General features: G+C 44.7%; 1 protein-coding gene across 1 annotated transcript in view; it reads left to right on the forward strand.

Moving 5' to 3' along the window:
• ARHGEF3 (Rho guanine nucleotide exchange factor 3) overlaps window positions 1-22,302 on the forward strand; it is a 180,983-nt gene that overhangs the window by 17,106 nt on the left and 141,575 nt on the right. Inside the window, exon 2 of the mRNA XM_036739135.1 lies at window positions 16,225-16,287. Coding sequence (XP_036595030.1) covers window positions 16,225-16,287 — 63 coding nt within the window. The remainder of the gene's footprint in view (window positions 1-16,224; window positions 16,288-22,302) is intronic.

Raw genomic sequence — 22,302 nt, forward strand, 5'->3', positions numbered from 1 at the left:
GTGGCAAGAGAGAGTCAGAGCCTGAACTCAGCTGGGGACATTTATTAAGTGCCTACTGTGTGCCAGGCACTGTACTTAAGTACTGGATACAAACAAATGGAAGGGGGCAACAGCCTTGTTCTCAAGGTGTTCACAGTCTAATGAGAATACAAAATAAGCTAGATTTTTCCCCAGATACTTTACCATGAAAACTGGGAGTTGGAAGGAATTATGGGGTGATGTCGCTTGATGCAGTGAATGTTGGCAGCCCTTGGGAAGAGAAATCTTGTCATCACCACCCCAACTTGGGCTCCAACAGACTCTCAGAGGACACTTTTAACTGTGCAGATGTAATGGAATTCTCCCTTGCACTGCTCTGGGTGGGGAGCTCAGGCTGTCTCACCACCCCCCCCACCCCAGCCAGCTCCACCCCAGCCTGGTAACTAGCCCAGACATGCCATGCGAAGAGCCAAGATTTTATATTTGTGTTCATCCTGACAGAGATAACAGTGAAGAACCAAGAACCACCCTACCTGTACCCTGGCCCCAAGCCCACCAACAAAACAAACCTTAGAAATGCATAGTGACCCTGAATTGCAAGCTGCCCTCGGAGCCAGCCACCACAACAACCCCATCCAAGCTCCATTACTGTGACTTAGGAAATTCCTGGGAGAGAGGCACAGAGCCCCCTTGATCCCCTTAAGCTCCCTAGATCTTATAAATAGATCAACATTGCCAGAATTCTTCAACTAAAGTCCTACCTAAAAAAAAAAAAGCCAGAATTTCTTAAACTAAGTCCTATGTAAAAATTCCAGGCTGTGTAACCTCCAGGCTTTTTGAGTGATAGTTTGGTTCTAGAAACCTTGGTTTTGCCCAATCTCTTTCCATCCATCTGTCTTTCAATCCATCCATTTGATCAGTCAATAAACACTTTTACTGTGTCCCTCCTAGGTAAGAGGCCCTGTATTAAGCAATATGAGAGAGAGGGTAGATACACTATCTATCCTCAAACAGAATGCAGTCTTAATAAGAGAGCTAAGATGCTTTTTTAAAAATGAGTAATTTTTTTAAACCAGACCTGCACTTTCATCTACATAGGGCATTCTCACTCTCTGCAAAGCAGCACCATTTCAGAGAGCTGCCCAGGGCACAGAGAGGTTAGGAGACTTGCTGAGAGTCACACAGCCAGTATATGTCAGAGGTGGGACTAGAACCTAGAGCTTTCTATCCCTGATGCCTCTGGTTGATAATATGAAGCAGTATACTTACTAATTCATTTCTGACTAATCCACATGCAAATTTTAAGCACCTGCTATTTGCAGTATGCTGAGAAGGCAGAACCCCTTGTTAATAAGAACCCCCTTCTTCAGGGAGCTTATGTTCAGTCAATCAATGGGCAAGCATTTAAGTGCCTGTTATTTGCCAGCTACTATCCTAAGCATTAGGGATAAAGATACCCAAAGGGAAAAGTCGCTACCCTCAAGGAGTTTACATTCCATTTGGGGACCCAGCAAGTATACAAAACACATCCAAAATTGAGTTAAGTCACTTTAGGGGCTAAGGAGCCACCAGCAGTGGGAGTAGGGCTGGGGGAGCAGGAAATTTATCAGGAAAGACCTAATGTAGAAGGCAGCATTGGACCTGAGCTTTGAAGGATTCTGGGGATTCCAACAGTCAAAGATGAAGAGGGAGGGCATTCTAGGCATGACCTCTGCAAAGGACTCTCATTCTCCTTGAATATACAGGGTAGGGCCATAGGATCAATAAACCATGAAGCCTTTATTAAGCACCAACTGTAAATCATACAACTTTTATTAAGCACCTGGTGGTATGCTAGGCACTGGGGATTCCAGGATGCCAGACACTGCCCTCAAGGAACCTACACTCTAGTTAGGTGAATCCAGCATAGATTAGAGCTGGATGCAACCTCGGACTTCATTCCTTTCATTTGATTCCCTCTTAAGAGCTTCAGGAGCTGCTCTGCCCCCTGGACCAGAGACTGTGCCCTGGAGATTTGAACTTTTTTCATCTCAGAATTTCTGTCCTGGGGTTCCTCTGTCCCAACTGGTGACTACCCTTAGCTGGCCCCCCATTTCATACATTTCCTATCCATCTGCTCAACACCTTCTTTCCTCCTCCAATCCCGAGACTCTTATTAAATCAGCTCTGCCGACATTCCTGGATTAGGTCCATCCATCTCCTCGCCTGTGGGCCCACTTACCATTGCTGTGATTTCTTGGACCAAAGCCCCCATCTCTGATCACCTCCACTCCCCTACAGGTTGTCTCCAAAGTCTCAGGCACTGTTTTGCTTCCATATTTGTATCTCCAACACTTAGCACTGCATTTTATATGTAGTAAGTGTTTAATAAATGCTTTGTCACTTACATTCATTCTGGAAGAAAACTGAGAGACAAGCCAAGCAGCTTGCCCACGGTCAAAAAGAAATAGCAGAGCCAGGATTTTAATCCAGTTCCCAGACTAAAATAAGGTATCAGCAAAATGCTGCCTAAGGTTTGCAGCAGGAGAAATGACCTCTGGCACAGTGCTGGGCATATAGGAGGTGCTTAATAGATGTTTATTGCTTGCTTGATTGTTATAAGCAGGTGCCCAATAAATGCTTATCCATTTATTGGTTGCTTGACCATATTCTGTTCTGGGTACTTTGCCCTCTCTATGAGGAAGTTCTGCATTTCCTTCTGTGTGACCTTTGCTAGGAAGAGGGATGTGGTATCAGGAAGGCTGCAAGGGAGGAGGTAGCATTGGAGATGCTCCTCAAAAGATGGGGAGGCACTGATGGACCCAAGATATTTCAGGCAACAAAATCCCCAGTGATAATAATGTGTGTATGTGACTGGGGTGGGGGTAACAGGGTAAGGGTTCTAGGAATGGTGAATAGTTTACGTTGGCTAGAAAATCAGATGTTTGAAGGGAATATGAGATAAGCCTGGATCAAAGAGGGCCTTGAATGCCATTCTAAGGAATTTGGCCTTCTCTGGGGGAAGTAGGGGACCACAAAAAAATGTTTGAACAGAGGACTGGCTTCAGAGCTGGGCCTTAGGGGCACTTGTCCAGCAATAGTGTGAAGGTTGGGATAGAGAAGGGCCTGTTACTAGGTGAGAAAAAACAAAAACTGTAATAAAAGTATTGGCAGGAAGAATTGAAAGGAGGAGCTGGCCAGCAGCCACCCACCAGGGCAGCCATTATTCCATGAATCTTAGCGGGTTCCTTAAACAGAGAGGGAGGGAAAGGGAACTAGCCCTACTGGCTGAGGCTAGATTTGAACTCAGGGCTTTCTAACTCCAGGTCCAGTGCTCTATCCACTGCTGTACCCAGCCGCCTCTAGGTATTGTATCAATAAACATGTTTTGCATTCCTAGCACCGTTCCCTGCATGTGTCGGGCACGCTTATCAGTCAATGTCATTGAACAAAATTGTCGTCAAATTTCCTTTGCTCCTGTCCTTCAAGGGCACAGATAATGAAGAGTTTCTTGCATACAGGGCTACTTTGGGGGTATGTATGGTGAGAAAACATTAGACAACACACAAGAGAAGCAATTCCAGATGAGGTTGAGACTGTCCACAAAAGGAGTGTCCATTGGCTACACCATCCCTTCCTTTTAATTTCAAAGCATCTATGATTCTTGTACCAGAAAATTGTGAACATTTCTTCATTTGTAAACCAGTTTTCTCTAATAGAAGACAAGCAGTCTGAGGGGAGAGACTGTCCCACTTTGTATCTGTATCCCTAGTGCTTACCACTGTGACCACCACATAGTAGGTCCTCAATAAAGTCACCTCCAGGATCAAATATAAACTCTTCTCTTGGCATTCAAGCTTTTCATAATCTGTCCCCCTTTCACTCTCCCCTCCACACATTCATATAGCAGTCCCTTCCACTTAACCCTCCATGTCCTGTCTCCATGGGGCCTGTCCCCCCTCCTCACTTCTGCCTGGGAGCTCCCTTCCAGACTGCTCAGATATCACCTTCTGGAGGAGGCCTTTCATAGTGTGCCAAACTGCTAATGCCTTCCCCTCCTAGAATGCCCTTCCTGCCCCACCCTTCTCTCTTTCTGTGTGTGTGTGTGTGTGTGTGTGTGTGTCTATAATCTTGTATGTACCTAGTTGTCTCTGCCATTAGAAGTAAGGTCCTTGAGGGCAGGGGCTATTTTTGACTTTCTTTGTATGGCCAGTGCTTAGCACAGTACCTAGCACAGAGTAGGTGCTTAATAAATAAACTATTTGCTGACTGACCAACTGCTATATCCTTGAATATAGCAGGGACTCTCTCTGAGGTTGGTATCCCCAGCACAGTGCCTGGTACTTAGTAAATGTTTATGTGTTGATAGATTGACTGATCATAATTCAGTTCCTGGTACATTAGCCTCTCTGCAAGGAAGTTCTGCCATCCCTAGAAGCCAGAGTCCAGTGAAAGCCCCAGAGGGTCCATGAGTTCCCTTAAAAGAATCTGCTTTCATTAAAACCCCAGTTTCCCAGGAAGTTGCGAGGAGTCAAGCTTAATGCCTCCTCTCAAGTGGGCCAGGTACAATGTTCTTTGATGCCTCAAATGTGCCTCACTCTCCTGCCCCAAGATCAAGCGATTCTCGCCTTGCTTTGAAACACCCAATAGAGATTTTCCAAGGGAAGTACATTCTTGTCTCTCTGCCCATCAATGGCTCACCACAACCTTGAATTTTTCTTCCCAACCTCATAGTGCATGATAGAGCTGCTGAGGAGGGGGCACCTCAGATGCTTGTCTCCACCAAATATTTGGAGGGCTTGGCCTCTCTCCCCGACTAATTTTGGGTTGCTCAGAAGACACACCTCTCTTTAAAGACATCTGCTGAACAAAAATGTAAATTCAGTCATATTTGACAACTTTCCAGGTATTCTGAAGAAACAACAACCTTGGTACGAATGTGTTATTGTTCCATTGTGGTCTTTCCAGCCAAGCCTGGTTCGATTCATAGTTGTTTTTTTGCCAAGAGCTTCATTGTGAGCCTGGCTAAGCCATCTGTCTGTCTGTCCATCCAAGCCTCCCTTCTACCGCACATGGGCTGGGTGCTTTCACTTTCCTATAGCGCCTAGCAGGGTGGAGCCACATGGCCCCAGTGGGGAGAATGCTAGGCCTGGAGCTCAAGGATCTGGCCACTCTTATACTAGACTCTCAGCTCTTGGAGGGCAGGGACTCTTTTTGTCTTTCTTTGTATGCCCAGCATCTAGACCAGTGCGCAACACACAGTAGGCACTTGATTAATACTTGTTGATGCAAAGCCCGGCTGTCCTCCAACCCTGCAATGCTCTCCGTCTTTGCCTCCCACTCAGGGAACCCCTTTCTTCTTTTCAGATGCCCCTTGGACCCCATCTTTTCCAAGAAGCCTTTCCCACATCCCCCCAGCTGCTCATGCATGTTAAGAGAGTCATTCTTAGCCACTTTGTATTTGCCTATTCTGTGCACATGTATCAACTTTCTGTATGTTCTCATGGCATGTAAACTCTCTGGTTATAGAAATTCTTTCATTCGAGACACTTGGCATTTGCATCTCCAGGGCCTGGTACATAGTAGGTGCTTATCAAATGCTTGTCGATTAATTCACTGAGGCACTTACTACCTGGAAAAATCATTTCCTCTTTCGGTGCATCAATTTCCTGTAAATCGGTAAAATAAGGGAATTGGACCAGATGACTCGGAAGTTCTTTTCTGCTTTAAATCTATGCTCCTGTTGTCCTCAGAGATTTCTAAGGGCTGTGATTTTAAGTATTCAGCCAGATAAGAATTCTAAATAAAATTAGTAGCCAACATTTATGTAGAAAAAAAAGTGTGTGTGTGTGTGAGAGAGAGAGAGGGAGAGAGAGAGACAGAGACACAGACAGACACACAGACACACACACACACAGGTGGAGAGATGAGAGGGAGGGAGGGGGGAGGAGGAAGAGAGGGATCCCTATAACAATCCTCTGGGGTACCTGGATTGTTATCATCATTATACAAATGAGGAAACTGAGGCTGTGAAGAGACTTGCCCAAGGTCACATACGTCATAAGTAGACAGCATATTCAGTGTATTTTAACATTCTGAGCTACTTTCTAGCACACACAAAAATCTCTTAATACAAATGTTAAATGCCTCTTAACTTCCTCGGCTTCATTCAGGCCTCGCTATATCCTGCTTAGTAACCAAGACTTTTCCTTTTTCCTGCCCCTACTCCCCGCCTCCTTTTAATGATCTTTTGCTCCCTCAGATGACGTTATATTTGCTTATTTCTTTACATGTTCTACCCCAATAGGTTGTAAGCTCCTCGAGGGCGGAGCCATTTCTGTTTGTTGGTTTGTTTTTTGGCCTGATAGCCGCATTCCCTTACCTTAGCAGGTGCTTAATAAATGCTTATTCCATTGAATTGGACGTTCTCTGGGGACACTGCCGGATGGTTACAAATCTTAGACCACCATAAGTTCTAAGTAATCCAGTTTGTAGGGGACCCAAAGGTCACTAAAGAGAGTGGGCATGGTGGACACCAGTGGTGATTGTAGCATGTTTCCAGCATTGACCTCTCTGAAAGAAAGGGTGCGGGTAATATCTGTCAGTTAGCATCTATCAGGCACCAACTGTATGCCAGGCACTGGGCTAAGTGCTGAGGAATGTCATTGAAGAAATACTCAATTAGAAAGAGAGGAGTGCCAGGCACATGGCAAGAGTAGGGGGGTGGCTGGACCCCAGGAAAGGCTTCTAGAGTTTGGGGATCCTCCACCCAGAGCACAATGCCTGGAGCATAGCGAGCACCCAGTAAATACTTGCTGACTGACTTCCTGACTCTGGGGCTCACTCTTTATCCACTCTAGCATGACAAGCTCTAATTTGTACCTCACAACACCATGAAGTAGGTGCTAGTATTATCCCCACTTTACAAATGAGGAAACTGAGGCAGACAGCACTTAAGTAACTTGCCCAGAGTCACACTGCCAGTAAGTATTTGAGGAATTTGAACTCAGGCCTTGCTGACTCTCAGCCCAGACTTCTACCCCCTATGCCCTATTGTGCCCTGGTGCCCATCTTGTTATTACTGTCATTTAAATCCCTTCTTTCTAGTGGGGTTTTCCACCTGCCTTTGCAGTCCTCAGGTCTCATCTCCCTAGGGAGCATCTTCCCTGAGGCTGGGAGCTGTGGAAATGTACAGCTATTCATAATCAGGGCCCTCCTGCCATCAGTAATGAGAAGTTGCTGTTCTTAATGAGATTCGGGCCCCATTATGAGCTAAATTACGGAAGTCTCTTATTAGTGTCCTTTTTGAGAGAGAGAGACAGAGAGACAGAGACAGACAGACAGAGATAGAGAGAGGTGGGGTGGGAAAGAGAGAGAGAAAGAGAGGGAGGGAGGGAGTAGAGGAGAGAGAAAGAGAGAGAGGAGATAGAGGGGGAGAGAGAGAGAGAGAGAGACAGACAGACAGACCAACAGAGACAGAGAGAGAACATGAGCTAGAAGGATGGATGGATGGATGAGGCAAAGAAGGGCCTCAGGGAGATGACAGGGAGTTTAGAGTCTGGTCTGCCTCCAGGTCCCTGCTGTGCAGTGTCAGGAAAGCCAGCTCCCCTCTCTGGGCTTAAGGAATCCGTCATTAGCAAAGCGAGGGGTTGTGCTCACCAGATCAGCTGAGCAGGACATTAGCAGTACAGCAAGGTGGCCTGTACTGGTCCTTCTTTGATGCACAGACCAATGGACTATGGCCACAGGCCTCAGTCTTCCTGGGCCTCAGTTTCCTCATCTGTAAAATGAAGGAATTGGGCCGGATGGCCCCTGAATTCCCTTCGTCCTCAGGATCCAGGCTCTGATGGAATCTTAGATCTGCTACAGTTTGTCAGTCCTGACAGTCAGCTCCTCTGGAGCAGCCCTGACCAGGGAAAGGCACAGAGAAAGAGAGGGCCATGGATACTAGCAAAAGAAAGGCACAGAAACCTGGCAAATGAGGAAAAGGAGGAGGAGGAAGAAGGAGAGAGGACAAGGAGGAAAAAGGGACAGGGGAGGAGAAGGAAGAGAAAGAAGAGGTGAGGAGGAGGAGGGGGAGGACAAGGAGAAAAAGGAGGGAGGAGTAGGGAGAGGAGGAAAAGGAGGAGGAGGAAGAAGGAAGAAGGAGGAGGGGAGATGAGGAAAAAGAGGAGAACAGTGGGTGGCAGGCCCTTCTGTTCACATTCCAGCTTCTCCCAAATGCTGCCATCTTAAGATAAATAAAGTGCTTGCCACCTCGTTGCCAGATTCCAGCTAAGGCAAGCACAGGAACACAAAATCCTTTCCTTAAGCTCCCCAGAGAAGGCCCAGATGAAAGTCAAGTCATCAGAGCCTCCTGCGACTATTGATGCTTTGGACCAACTGAGATAGAAAAAAAAAAGGCCAGGACCTGTTTTGAATTGAATAGCTGAAAACAACTAATTAAGGCTCATTTGTTACTGAGGGGGTAGAGGCCTCATTCCATCCATCAGTGGATGGAGCTCCTCGGGTGCTGTGATTAAATAAGACAGTTGTCCTGACACTAATCAATTCAAGCTAGCAATGGGAAATTAAACCTAAGACAGTCATTAGCCACTGCCTCTCCCACAGGAGAAATAGCAAGTGAGGAAGGCACATCTGTAGCCCTGTGTAATAGAAACATTTGCCTTTGCCTGATGTCTTTAACTTAGCCATGTGAGCCTCAGTTTCCTCGTCTGTAAAATGGAAGTGACAGTACTTGCCACATGGATCTCACAAATTTGTCATAGGGAAAGTGTTTTGTAAATCTTAACGTGCCATACACATGTGAAATGGCATCACCGTCGTTGTTTATTGGAGCCCCAAGTGATGCCCCAGTAGATTTTCCTGATGCTGTTGTCTGCCCTTTCCTGAGTCAGTCAACTAGAACAGACAGCTTTAATTAGTCTGGCCAAAGAGAGGGTGTAGAGTGGCATCTGCCATGTTGGTGGTGAGTTCTATGACATTAGAGTTGATTCTTCAGGCCATGTCTGCAGGACTGAATTAGTTATGAAATCCTCTTCTTTTGATATATGCCAGAAAATGTCATGGTCCTACCAGGTTGATGCCCCAAAGAGATCAAAGAAACAGTTAAAGGACCTGTGTGTACCAAGGAATACTTAGAGCAACTCTTTTGTAGTTCCCCAAACTGGCAAACTGAAGGTTTTCCCTGAATAGAATGGATTTGTGCCCTAAAAAATAATGAAAGTGGCTGATCAAAGAAACCTGGGAAGACATGACTGAACTGATGCAGAAGTACAGCATTCAGTTTGTGCAGAAACGACATTACGAAGACAGAGACCTTCCAAGGATGTTAGGACTCTGAGAAGTGCAGACCAGCTCCAGTTCTAGCAGACTGATGATGAAGGATGTTACTTCCCCCCTTGACAGAGAAGAGATAGACCTAGGATGCAGAATCAGAGCAACAGAGAGAGAGAGAGAGAGAGAGAGAGAGAGGCAGGCATAGTTTTTTTTTTCCTCCCTATAAAGAACCAGTTTGGACTTCTTTATTCAATCAACACACAACAACTCCTTCAAATAAGATACTGTGTTAAGAGCTAGGAATGGGGTGGTGAAATGAATGTCATACATATGCATGGGGACTCTGGGCAGAGGGTCAGCGCTTCTGCCTGTAGCACAATATGTCCTAAGAGGATCAGCATTAAATGAGCTGCAGAACTTTATTTGGCCATCTTCTTGTGTCGGCCTTAACTTACCCAGGCTGAGCTCTAGGGGATATCTTTGAGGATAGCTTTTGTTTCCCCTGTCCCGATTGTGCTTATAACATTCTGGTATTTTATTGCCAATAAGAATAACTATTATTTCTTGAGCCCTTTCAGGTTGGCAAAGCCCTTTACCAACCCTATCTCATCTGACCCTAATTATAACCCTCTTGTTGCTCAGTCGTGTCAAACTCTTCGTGACCCTATGGACCATATCATGTCAGTACTGTCCATAAGGTTTTCCTGGCAAAGATACTAAAGTGGTTTGCTGTTTCCTTCTCCAGTGGATTGAGGCAAATAGAGGTTAAGTGACTTACCCAGGGTCAAGCAGCTAACATGTTTTCTGAGGCAAGATTGGAATTCAGGTCTTCCTGACTCTAAGTCCAGAGCTTTATGCTTAGAAAACAAAAAATTAACATTACGTTGTATTGTATTTTTATTTATTTTGCTATATATTTCCCAATTACATTTTAATCTGAGAGGTGGGAAGGGGTAAGATCAGGTGTAGGTACCTCCACCCTAGAGTAGAGAAGAGGGACTGTTGCCTCTGTGATTAGAGGGAAGGAAAAGAGAGGGGGTGAGGATGGCAAGTTTTAAGGACTGGAGGAGGGTCATTGAAGAGGCCCTGTTCAGGTGCCCTCAATCTTCTCCATGTAGTGGGAGGCTAGGTCACCTTGTAGAGAAGAACAGGAACCATCTATATTAACCTTAACTGCTCTGTAAACACTGTCTGCTACTCCCCTGGCACTCACAAGGCACCAGGGGTCTAAGTGCCCCAGCTGGTGAGAGAGTAGCCCTTCCTTACTTGAGAAAACAAAGATCTTGGCCACGCCCCAGACTTGTTCTTTCATCCAAGGACTTTGGATTGGAAGAATTTCAGCAGTGAGAGCCCATAGCTTTTGTGATTTTCATTAGATCTGAAAGGCCACATCAGCCCAAGGAAAAGGCCCAATTTTTACCAAAAAGCTCTTTCTTTTCTAGTTATTTCATCTGCCTCCCCCCTTCTTCACAATGCTCTTTCTCCTCCTTATCTATTCTTCCTTCTTTTCTCCCTTCCCCCATTTTCTTTTTATCCCTCCCCTTCCTTTCTCCTTCTTCCTTCTCTCTCTTTCTCCTTTTCCTTCCTTCTTTCTTTCCCTTCCTCCCCTGCAAGATGGCTCTTTCTGCAGGGAAACACCTCCTGTGGTCTCCAGGTCATCCCTGATCTTGCTGCATCAAACAAACAAACAAACACACCCAAGGTAACATCTTCTACTCATTTCTCGTCATGAACCTGCATCCCCACAAAAATGAAGTCTGAGGTTTCTGCTCTGAAAGTGAAAAGCAAAACTGAGGAGGACTCTAGCATTTCTGCTCTATCAAAGGAGGTGGCTGTCAGAGCTAATTCAGTCTGGAGAGTGAAGTAGTGAATTTCAGAAAGACATATTTAACCAAGGACATTTTGTCATCGAATCCTCTTAATGGAGTCCAGACTTGGGTCCAGAGGCACCTTGATTGCTCTCGAGAGGCAGCTGGGTGGCTCCGTGTATCCACTGGGCCTGGAGTCAGGAAAACCCGAGTTCAAATCCAGCCTTAGACACTATGTGACCCTAAGCAAGTCACTTAATCTCTCTTTACCTCAGTTTCCTTGCCTATAAAACGGGATAATAACGGCACCTCTCTCAGGATTTTTGTGAAGATCAAATGTGATAATATTTGTAAAACACTTACCATAGTGCCCAGCACATAGTAGGTTCTATATACTTATTCTCTTCCCTTTTCTCCATTCTCTAGATGTGTTCTTAGATGTTCAGATGCCTTTAAGAAACAAGGCCCCTGTTTTCTGGCTGAGGTTTTGTCACCTTTTAGGCCCCAGGTTTTTTTTTTTCAGTGAACTTGCCAATGAGGTTGGTTTTCCCAAACTTTGGAGTGACGCTCATTGGATTGAGCCAGACGAGGTATCTGAAGTAGGAGCTAAGCATACAGTTTGCCTTCTTGTTAAGTAGAGGAGGGAGAGAATTTGGAATTCAAAATTTAAAAAAAGAATTATTAAAAATGCTTTTAAAAAGAGCTAGGCTCATAGTTCTTAGAGTTGGAAAGGACTTTCATCCAAGTCTATCATTTTACAGAGAAGTTACCTGAGTTAGTTAAGCCAGGACTATACACGTAGGAAATAGCCAAGCCAGGGTTTCTATCCAAATCTTCTGACTCCAGACACAAGATTCTTCCCCTCATACTGTAGCTGGCTACAAGGAAAAGACATCTCATTGCCATGTTCTCATGTTTGACTTTTTAACACTCTCTGATCGTAAATACAGCTCCCTTCACATTTCAGATTGTGTTTTCATGCATGAGGAGAAGCTGAGAGCCTTCTCCATATGGACATCTATCCATCTATCTATCTGTCTGTCTATCTATCTATCTATCTGCACACACACACACTCACACACCCCTAGATAGATATAGATATATATGTATATCTATATCTATCTAGGAGTGTGGGGGTCTGGGTGGCTGAGAGAACACTGATTCCCTCGACAGTAAAAACCTGGATGAGGGTTACATTTCTGGGCAGAGGATTGGTTCGATTTTGAGTTCAGAATGTTTAGGGGACATTGAGTTTCAGATGTTCAGCAGTCAGCAACTGGTGATTAGGAGCTGGATGGAGCCCAAAAGAGCATCTCAGGCAGGATATGGGAGTCATTAACATAAAGATATAATTGAATCCATGGAAGCTGATGAGATTACTGAGAGAGGAAAGAGGAGTCAGAATAAGCTCTGAGAGCCACCCACAGGATGACCATCTTTCTGTGAGCTCCCTGAGGGCAGGGGCCGTGCTTTTTCTTTATACACCCAGTGCTTAGTCAGTGCCTGGCACATTGTGGGTATTTAATAAATGTTCATGAGTGACCAAGCAGCAAAGGAGACTGAAGAAAGGTAAGACGGTGGTGGAAATGTCACCAAAATCCAAGGGATAGAGGATATTCAGGAGGAAAGGTTGGCAAGCACAGTCAGATGCTGCAGAGAGATAAAAAAGGAAAATCAGTTTAATGAGTAATCCTTATAGCCTATGTTTGATGAAATTGGTGGGTTTCTGGGACTATTCTGTCCCAGTTTAACCAGCTCTGACTAAATTCAAACTACCCTGTTGGGAAATTTCTCTTCTTATTGCAAGAGGATGCTTTGGGAAGTTGGATTCATTTCTAGAGATGCCCCTGGTAGGTGAGTTCTAGAGCCCTTGTGGGTTGGAACTTTGGACATCAGGACTGAGCTTTAGGGAACATTAGCTGAGCATGGAACAGAGACCTCTGTCTTCCTGCAAGGAACAGGTGCTTACTGGTCCTGTATAGCGTATGGCTTTGGGGATGAGAAGCAGCTACTGAAGCTCAATAGTGAAGGTCACCGGCTATCAAGTATCTCTCTCTCTCTCTCTCTCTCTCTCTCTCACACACACACACACACACACACACACACACACACACACACACGGATGATCTAACTTGACCTTGAAACATGGAATGCTGCTTCAGCACAAGGTTTTGTTTGCATGAGAACAGCGCTTATCACATCTCTCTGAGGGAGGAGGAGTGCCTGAGGACTGGAATGAGTGAGGGCAGTCCCCAGGGAGCTGCCACCCAGGAGCTTTCACAGATGCCAGGTGGGCACAGCTGGCCATATGGCCCTTCGGGTTGATTTTCATAGTCAAAGCCCTCTCAGACCTAATCTGTATCAGGCACCACAACAAGGTCACTTTAAATCTGATAGACTCAGTTATCCACATTCAGAGGATCATGGAAAATTACCCTGCATTCATCTGGTTTATCTTTTATGGATAGTTATATACCGATGTGTCATCTCCTTCCAGAGACATGTGCCCTGCCCTTTCCACCACCCCCACCCTCAGATAAGCTCCTTGAGGGTAAAGACTCATTTTTGCCATTGTAGCCCAGTATTTGGCACGTGGGTATAGATTTTGAGGCTACAGGAAACTCCCAAGGGAGGAAACTCCCTCTACTAGTACTGATTAGTACCTCCTCTGCCACATATAGTCTTAAAGAATTGCCTCGAGCTAGTGTGCTCAAAGGTGGGATTGGAACCCAGGATTTCCTGACTTAAAAGGTCAGTTCTAACTATTCCAAGCCACCCAGAACATGCCATTTTTACTACTGTTACTACTCTGCTACTACCACGGCCACCGCTGCAACCAGTGCTAGTGACGATGATAGTAACGGGGCGGCCGCCGTACCTGCGGCCCTTCCAGTCTGCAGAATGCACCTTGGGAGGCAGGTGCTGGTGTTATCGCCCTTTCACAGATGAAGTAACTGAGGCTACGGTGACGTCAGCTTCCGTGGCATTTAACTGTCATCTCTATGTCGATCAGGGCTATGCAATCCTATGCAATGGTTTTATTGAAACCATAGACGATATGTTTGGGTTTGCCATTTGGTGGGAGCTCTGTGGTAGCTCGGCTTCATTTACTAAAGCATTTCTGTAGATTTCTATGCTTGTAGGTGGGCCCCGTGCAGCCTGCGGGCTGCGTGTTGGACAGCCCTGATGTACATGAGAGAGAGAGAGAGAGCGCAATAGATAGAGAAAAAAGACAGATTGAAAGATTAGACAGAGGTATCAAGAGACAAATCTAGATTAGATAGACAGACAGCTAGATGGACAAGCAGACAGACAGAACCAATGCAGTCTCTTCTCTGAGGTTCACTCTACATCCCTATTGGGATTCCAACTCTATTGGACATTTCTCTGGCTGTTCCAGGCAATCTTAAACTCAACATATCTAAAACTGAACTCATCCTTCCCCCTCCCAAACCCTCCTTCTTCCACTGTCAAAGTCACCCCCATCTTCTACTTTCCCAGGCGTATCCTTGACACTGTCCTCAGCTCCTCTCTCTTTGGCAGCCTACAGATCCCATCAGTTGCCAAATCCTTCCCGTTAAGCCCATCTACTGCATCTTGCCCCCTCTCCCTACTCACACTCAACACCTTCATTTAGGCCCTCATCCTCCTCCTCACTGGTCTTCCTGCTTTGTCTCCCATCACTCCAGTCCATCCTCCAGGTAGGAGCCAAAACAATTTTCATTCAGCTCAGGCTGGAATGCACCACTCCCCTATTCTGCTAACTCCAGTCGCTTCTTACTGTCCCTAGGATCAAAATAGACATATTTCTGTTTAGCTTTTAAAGCCCTTCACAGTTTGGTCCCAGCCTGCCATTTGCACACCATTACCTCCTCCTTCTGCCCTTTGTGATTGAGCCAAACTGACCTCTGTTTCTCACCCTGTACACTCCCTCTCCCATCTCCATGTACATTTCCTCCTCACCTCCCCACCACAGAGTCCCTCTCCCCCTCTAAGAGGCAGCTGAAGCATGGTCTTCTCCATGAAGCTTTTTCTAATCTCCCCAACTGCTAAGACGACCCTCTTTCCCAAACTACCAGGTGAACATTTGTATTTATCAACTGTCTCTTTATGCTGCACATGCTTTTATATGTTGTTATCTCCCCCATTAGGATGTGAATGCCTTACAAGTAGGGCTTGTACTTGTATCCCAGTGCTTAACACAAAGCCTGGCACATAGTAGGCACTGAATTGATGTTTATCGATGAAGTGATTTAAAATGTTTATTGACCTGTGCCTAGTGCAGTGCCTGGCTCATAATAGACAGAGGTGTAGGAGCAAAGTATGAGCTCAGAGTGCCATGAAAAACCACTCTCACTTGGGGAAGATTTCTTCGAGGAAATGGCACCTGGGTTTGGCCTTGAAGGAAGTGAGAAACTTCACAGGACACAGACTGGGCAGGCAAATGAGAGGAGTCCATTGCAGGCATGGGGCTGTAGCATGAGCAGGACAGAGCTGAGAGAAGGGGGCAGTGTGAGAGCTGACCTTTCAGACTCTTCCATTGTGGTTGGGACTCATGGTATATGAGATGAGGCTGAAATATAGGCTGGAGCTAGATGGTGGAGGGCCTTGAATGCCAGGATCAGGGATTTTTACTTTATTTACTAGCCATTGGAAATCACTTGAAAGTTTTTTTCAAGTAGAGAAATGTCCTGGTCAGAGCCATGTGTTAGGAAAATTTCTCAGGCAGTGTTATTAAAGAGGGATTAAAAAGCAGGTAGATTGGAGGCTGGAAAACCAGATAGGAAGCTTAACAATTTAATTGGGAAGAGTGGAGGCCCTGAGCTAAGGAGGATTACAGTAGGAGTGGAGAGGAGAGGATGGATGGAAAATCCTGGGGAGATTCTGGGGAGAATCAAGGATTGGCCCCTGACTGAGTGTGAAGAGTTTAGGACATAAAGGAGAGGGTGGAATCCAACATGGCTCAGGAATTGATATAATGCAGATTGTCCTAGAGCCCAGGTGGTCCCCATAATTTGTTAGCACATCTTGGAACCATCCATTTTAGCAGTGGTGATAACTAATGTTTTACGTGCTGCGGGGAAGTGATAAGGGTTGTGTACATTATTCAAGGGTTAGAGTTTTCTTTTGTCTTTGATCTGAATATAATCTAAACTTTTGTGTTTCATTCGTTTTGTAGCGGAAACGGAAGCAGAGTACCCAAGATGAGGACGCCATCAGCCTGTGTAGTCTGGACACAAGCGTAAGTCACATCTTTTACTGCTCTGGCACGTCTGCTCATTGAGTTCATGGGGCCTGATCCCTGAATGAGGTTCATGAAATTGGAACTTGAAAACTTGCCTCAGGTTGTAGCAGAGAAAGGCCAGCCAGTGGTGAGGGCCTGCATGCTTGTACTCCTAAAATGAGTCACAAAATCAGGGCATTGGAACATAGCGAGCTTAAAATCAACACATCCAGACCGTGGCTGCCGTGTAATGCTGCACTAGCTGGTTTGTCCTTTGGTTCTTAAAGCTGTGCTTCTGCTGGGCCATGGAGCAGGCCAAGGCATCTCTGGGGCCAGCAATGAAGGAGAAAGCACTCAGGGCATGTCTGGGACACCTCTTGACTCTTTAGGTCCAGCTTCTTTCAAGGTCATCTCCTTTGGCATCACTGCCTGGTACAATTGGGTAATCTTAGCTAGGACCAACTTTGTCATGGTTTGATTTAACAGGCCTTTGATGTCAATTCAATTTATTGAGCATTAACTTGGTGCCTACTATGTACTAGGCCCTGTGCTAAACACTGGGGATACAGAAAGAGGCGAAAGAAAATCCCTGCCTTTGAGGAATTTAAAATCTACCCCTCTCCAGTCCATCCTCCACACAGCTACAAAGCAAATCTTCGTGAGGCAGATGTCTGACCTTATCACTGTCAGCGGCTCCGCTCTTCCTCCAGGCACAGATCCATACTTCCTAGTAGCACCTGCCACAATCCTGCCTGCTACCTGCCTCGCCACCTCATCTCTCACACTACTCCCCACTCATTTAGAGCACCTTCCACTCAGACCATCCCTGCTGTCAGCCCCCCTCCTCCTGCATCCGCACGTTCTCTCACACTAACGATGATGATGACGATGACGATAGTTATTCTCATTAAATGTATTTTATTGGTATCATTTCTTTTCTCATACCTCGATTTCCCCACTGTCCCTCTCTTTCTTGCTTGACGGAGAGCCGCTCTACATAATAAAGAATGTTTTTAAAAAGAGAAAAACAATCTGCCAAACCAATCAATACGTTGAAAAAATATCTGAGAGAATCTCTGCTCTAGAACATTCCGCACCCATGGAATATGACTAGCTTTTATAGATGTGTGTGCATATACATAACTTTCAAGTTTGTAACATTCTTTACAAGTAGATTTCCTTTGATTTGATCCTCACTACAACCCTGGGAGACAGGTGCTATTATTTCCCTCACTTTACAGAAAAAGAAACTGAGGCTGAGAGAGGTCTTGTAGGTCATGTAATAAGAGATTCTGGTCATTTGCCTGTTGTGGACCTCAGTTTTCTCTTCTGTGTAATGAAGTTCTTAACCCCACCCTTCCCCCAGCGTGGTTGGGATACTTAATTCAATTAAGCAAGCATTTATTAAGCTCCGTCTATATGCAAGGCCTGTGCCAAATGCTAGAGCTCCCAAGGCAAAAATGAAAAGGGGTCCTGTCCTCAAGAAGCTTACGTTCTATAGCTGAATTCCATGGCTAGCCTTCTAGCTTAATTCACTGGTACAGATGTCTTTGATGCTGCCTGCAGATAGGGAGTGAGCAAAGCTTGGGACTGATGGAGATGACAGCAGATCAGACTGGTTTGTACTCAGGAAACTACAAAGCACTTTGGGTTACAGAGGAAGCATGGTCAGGAGGGTCCTAGGCATAGGTCTTGCCCTAGTGAGTTACTGGCCATGTGACCTCGAGCAGGTCACCTACAGGTGACGAAGGTGGATAAGTATGGCCTCTGGGAGTAGAGAGAAGGGGGAGGATGGGAGAGGCAGAAAGTGGACAGAACTTGCTGAACACTTAGCTATGGAGTGTGGGGGAGAAGGAGCAGTCATGGGTGATGCAGAGGTTGTGGACTGGGGGATTGGGAAAATGGCGGTGCCCTTGGTCAAAGTAGTGGGAAGTGGGGAGCAAGGCCAGGTTTAGTAAGGAAGGTGAGTTCTGTTATCGACACCTTGAATTTGAGATATGGGAAGTCGGCAGGAGAGGTACAGATCCCAGAGCCATTGGGAGGTGGAGACAGAGAACCCGAGTTCAAATTCTAGTTCTGCCACTCATTGTCCATGGAATCTTGGGCATGTGGATAAACCACCCCACCTCACCCCACCCCAAGCTTCAATTTCCTCCTCTGTGGAATGAGAAGATTATGCCAGATGGCCTCTAAGACCTCAATTCCAGGTCTGAATTGATAGTCCTATGGCGGTAAAGGAGAAATAACAGAACCCACAGGACAGCACAAAGCCACTAGGGGTATTCTGAGAAAATAAAAATCATCCAACTGTCCAATAAAACTGCCTTCTTATAATAATAAAAGCTGACATTTACAGAAGACTTCAAAGCTGGCCAATCCCTTTACATATGTAACCGAGCTTCCACCTCACAAATACCTTGTGAACCAGGTACTACGACTATTATTAACCCCATTTTACAGATAAGAAAGCTGAGGCACAGAAAGGTAAAAGGGTCATGAGTGTCAGAGGTAGGATTTAAACCCGGATCTTCCTGTTTAAATGTCACCGAGGAGACAAATATGAGAAAATTAAACCAATTTCCTCACCCACTTCACAGCTGAAAATGTTTTCAGTGCTTCTGCTGTTTGGGTTTCCTGGCACGGTGCATTGATTGCGCAGTGTTTAGGGAAAGCTTGCCTCTTTCAGAGAGAATGTGTGGCATAAGAAGTATTTCTGCTGAAGTCAGTGACTAATATGCCACTCTCATTTGTGGATAACTATGTACATTTGTATGTGCATCACCTCATTCAGAATTCAAAATGAGCTTGCAGGGTAGCCTGGGAGGCCCTTACTTCCCCCATTTTTACATTCTGTGACAGCAGCAAATAGAAACACGTTTCTGTCCAGTGTCCCTGGACCTGTGATTTCAAGGAAATCTGTCTGTGGCTTCATCCGTAAGCCTGACTGAGGAGTTGCCTTTTGCCTGGGATGGTTAAATGACCAGGTGGTTTCTGCACCTAGGCCTGCTAACCCTAGCTTCATCCCTCTGTCCGTTGAGCACGCTGCCTGAGCAGCGGGATCACAAGGGACAGGACAGTCATTTCCGAACAGTGGCTTCAGACCATTGGCTAATTAGAGCAAAGGTCAGAATTGGGACCTTTAGTAAAGGAAATATTAAAATTTTTAAATATTAAGTTAAAATATTAAAAGAAATGATCAAGGATAAAGGATAGCACTGTAGTAAAAGAAAGAACCAAGATGGTATGAAAACTCTATGCAATGCATGTTGTAACAGCTTCAACAAACTTTTGATATTTAAAAAAAGTGAAATAGAAGAAAAATATGGGCACAGACTGTAGGCATTTATTTTAGAACAAGGGTTCTAAAGCATAGCACAGTGCCTGGCATACTTATGAACCTGCTTTTTAAAATCTTTAGGTAATTGTATTTTACTAAAATTGGTTTCTCTTGTGTTATGTGTTTCATGTATTTAAAAGCATGATTCAGAGGAGGACTCCATAAGCTTCCCCAGACTACCCAATGGGGCCATGACATGAAATAGGTCAAGAACTCTGGCTTTAGGAGTTTAACTAATATAAAGCAATTCCCATTGTGAGGAGGCCAGAGAGCCCTCCAAAATCTCTCTGCTGAGCAACACTCAGTGTGCTCAGTATTGGGGATATAAAGAAAGGCAAGAATATAGTCCCTTTTAAAATTCAAAATCTTATGGAAGTGAATGTTGAAAACTAAAAATAAATTAATTAATTATATTTTTTTAAATTTACAAAAAAAAAAAAACATAGTCCCTGCTCTCAAGGAGCTTACATTCTAATGGAGGAGCCAACATGCAAACAGCTATGTACATGCAAGATATAAACAGTATAATAATAATATTAGCATTTATATAATACTTTACATTTCACATGTTTTCAAATATTATCTCATTTAATCCACACAAAAACCCTAGGAGGTAGGTGCAGCTGTTGTCCCCATTTACAGATGGGGAAACTGAGGCAGGTGGCAGTTAAGTGATTTGCCCAGGGTCACACAGATAGTGAGTGTCTGAGGCTGGATTTGAATTTGAGTCTTTCTGACTCAAGGCCTAGCATACTATGCACTATGGCGCCCCTTAGCAGCAACACATATGTGATACGCCATATAAAGATGGAGAAATGGTACCCAAGAAGATGAAAGTTACTAGACTGGCTGGTATTTGACCAACTGAATGATTGAGTACACACTGAAAAATTCACTACTGGATGTGGCATGGTGTTGAGAACATTGAGGGATTGATTTTTCAAGACATGTAAAGGATAAGAAATAATTGAAAACAATCCTGGCAGATATTATTAACAGAAAGAACACTCAGTAACCACTAACCCATCTGGCCTCTTCCTTACCTCTTTGAAGCCCAGAACATAGCAGGTACTTAATAATTCCTTGTTAGTGAAATGTTGATGAGGGTGATACACACACACACACACACACACACACACACACACACTCATTGAGAAGATGCTTTATGAAACATGGGAAAAGGGAAAAGGCAAGCCTTTTCAGGCCATTTTCATTTCTTTTTTAGTCTTCTGACATTGGCAGAAAGAAATTTATCTGCGTTTTCAAACCTCTGAAATGATTGATACAGGAAAAGGGGGATGGATGGAGCTCAGATACCAGGGATCACTGCTGATTGGCACATGGTTTATCTGGAATAGAAATGGGAAATTAGCCTGTGATGAATAGAAGCTGTTAAACTCTCGGTGCATTTACATGTTAATAATCTTTGCTGGAAGCTATTTATATGGTTATGTCAAATTCACTTGCCTTTAAATAGAGATTCAGAAATAAACGCCCAGTGTCTAAATGGAATCCTCAGAGGGCACGTGGCTTACAGTTCAGGTGTCACTACTCATTGTCACAGACATCATAGACAAACAATGAATAATTATCGGTAGTCCTTGACAGTTTTCATTTCAAAGAATTTTTTAAAAAAATAAAAGGAACAGAACCTAATTTTTAATATAAAGTGAGGGGTTTTTTTTCTATTCAGTTTGAGGTCTCTGAAAATTTACTAATGAGGATAACTCTCTTTCCTATGATGACAGCCAAGAAAGGGAGTGGGTGGTGTTTGTTTGGACGGTTTCCCAAGGACACCCATAACATATGTTAACATACACACCAGCTCTTCACAGTTGACTGAAAGGTGTGGAAGATGCGGGATCCCGCTGTGTTTGTTGAGTAAGCAAACATTTTGTATAAATGATTTGGTTATAAATCATTTAACTTAGTTGAACAAAATGTCATCTTAAAGTTTAGATTTACCCATTAGACCCCCAACTCTAATCCCATTGAACCTAATCAGACCCCTGCTAATCTTAACCTCCACTCAGCTGCCAAAATGATTTTCCTAATGGGCAGATCTGACCTTTCTCTTCCCTATTCAATAAACTCCTTGGCTCGTTATCACCTCCAGGATCCAATGTAAAATCCTCTGCCTGGCATCTGTAAAGCCCTGCGTAACCTGGTCTCTCCTTATTTCCCTCTCCATTTTTCTTATGCCTTGTTCCCTTCCATATACACCGACCTTCTCACTGGTCCCTGAACAAGCCTCTCCATCTCCCAATTCCGGGCATTTTCACTGACTGTCCCTAATTCCTGAGATTCTCTTCTTTCTCATCTCTGCCTCCTGCCTTTTCTGGCTTCCTTCAGGTCTCAGCTGAAATCTCAATTTCTGCAAGAAGCCTTTCCAGTCCCCCTTAATAATATTACTAATGATTTATAATAATATTAATAATATTCCCTCTTTATTCAGACATCTCTCATCTCTGCATATTCCAAACTGTCCACATGTTGTCTCCCTCGTTCCTTGTCCAGTCCTTGAGGTCAAGAACTGTTTTTGCCTTTCCTTGAATCCCTAGCACTTAGCACACACCTGGCATATAGTAGGTGCTTAATAAGAGTTTATTGATTTCATAAGTTCCCAAATTGGGTGATATTGCCCCCTGGGGTGGGGTTGGAACAACCCAGGAGGGGCAGTAGTAGCCTCGGGTATA

Source organism: Trichosurus vulpecula, chromosome 9 (assembly GCF_011100635.1).
Source record: "Trichosurus vulpecula isolate mTriVul1 chromosome 9, mTriVul1.pri, whole genome shotgun sequence".
NCBI classification, from domain to species: Eukaryota; Metazoa; Chordata; class Mammalia; order Diprotodontia; family Phalangeridae; genus Trichosurus; species Trichosurus vulpecula.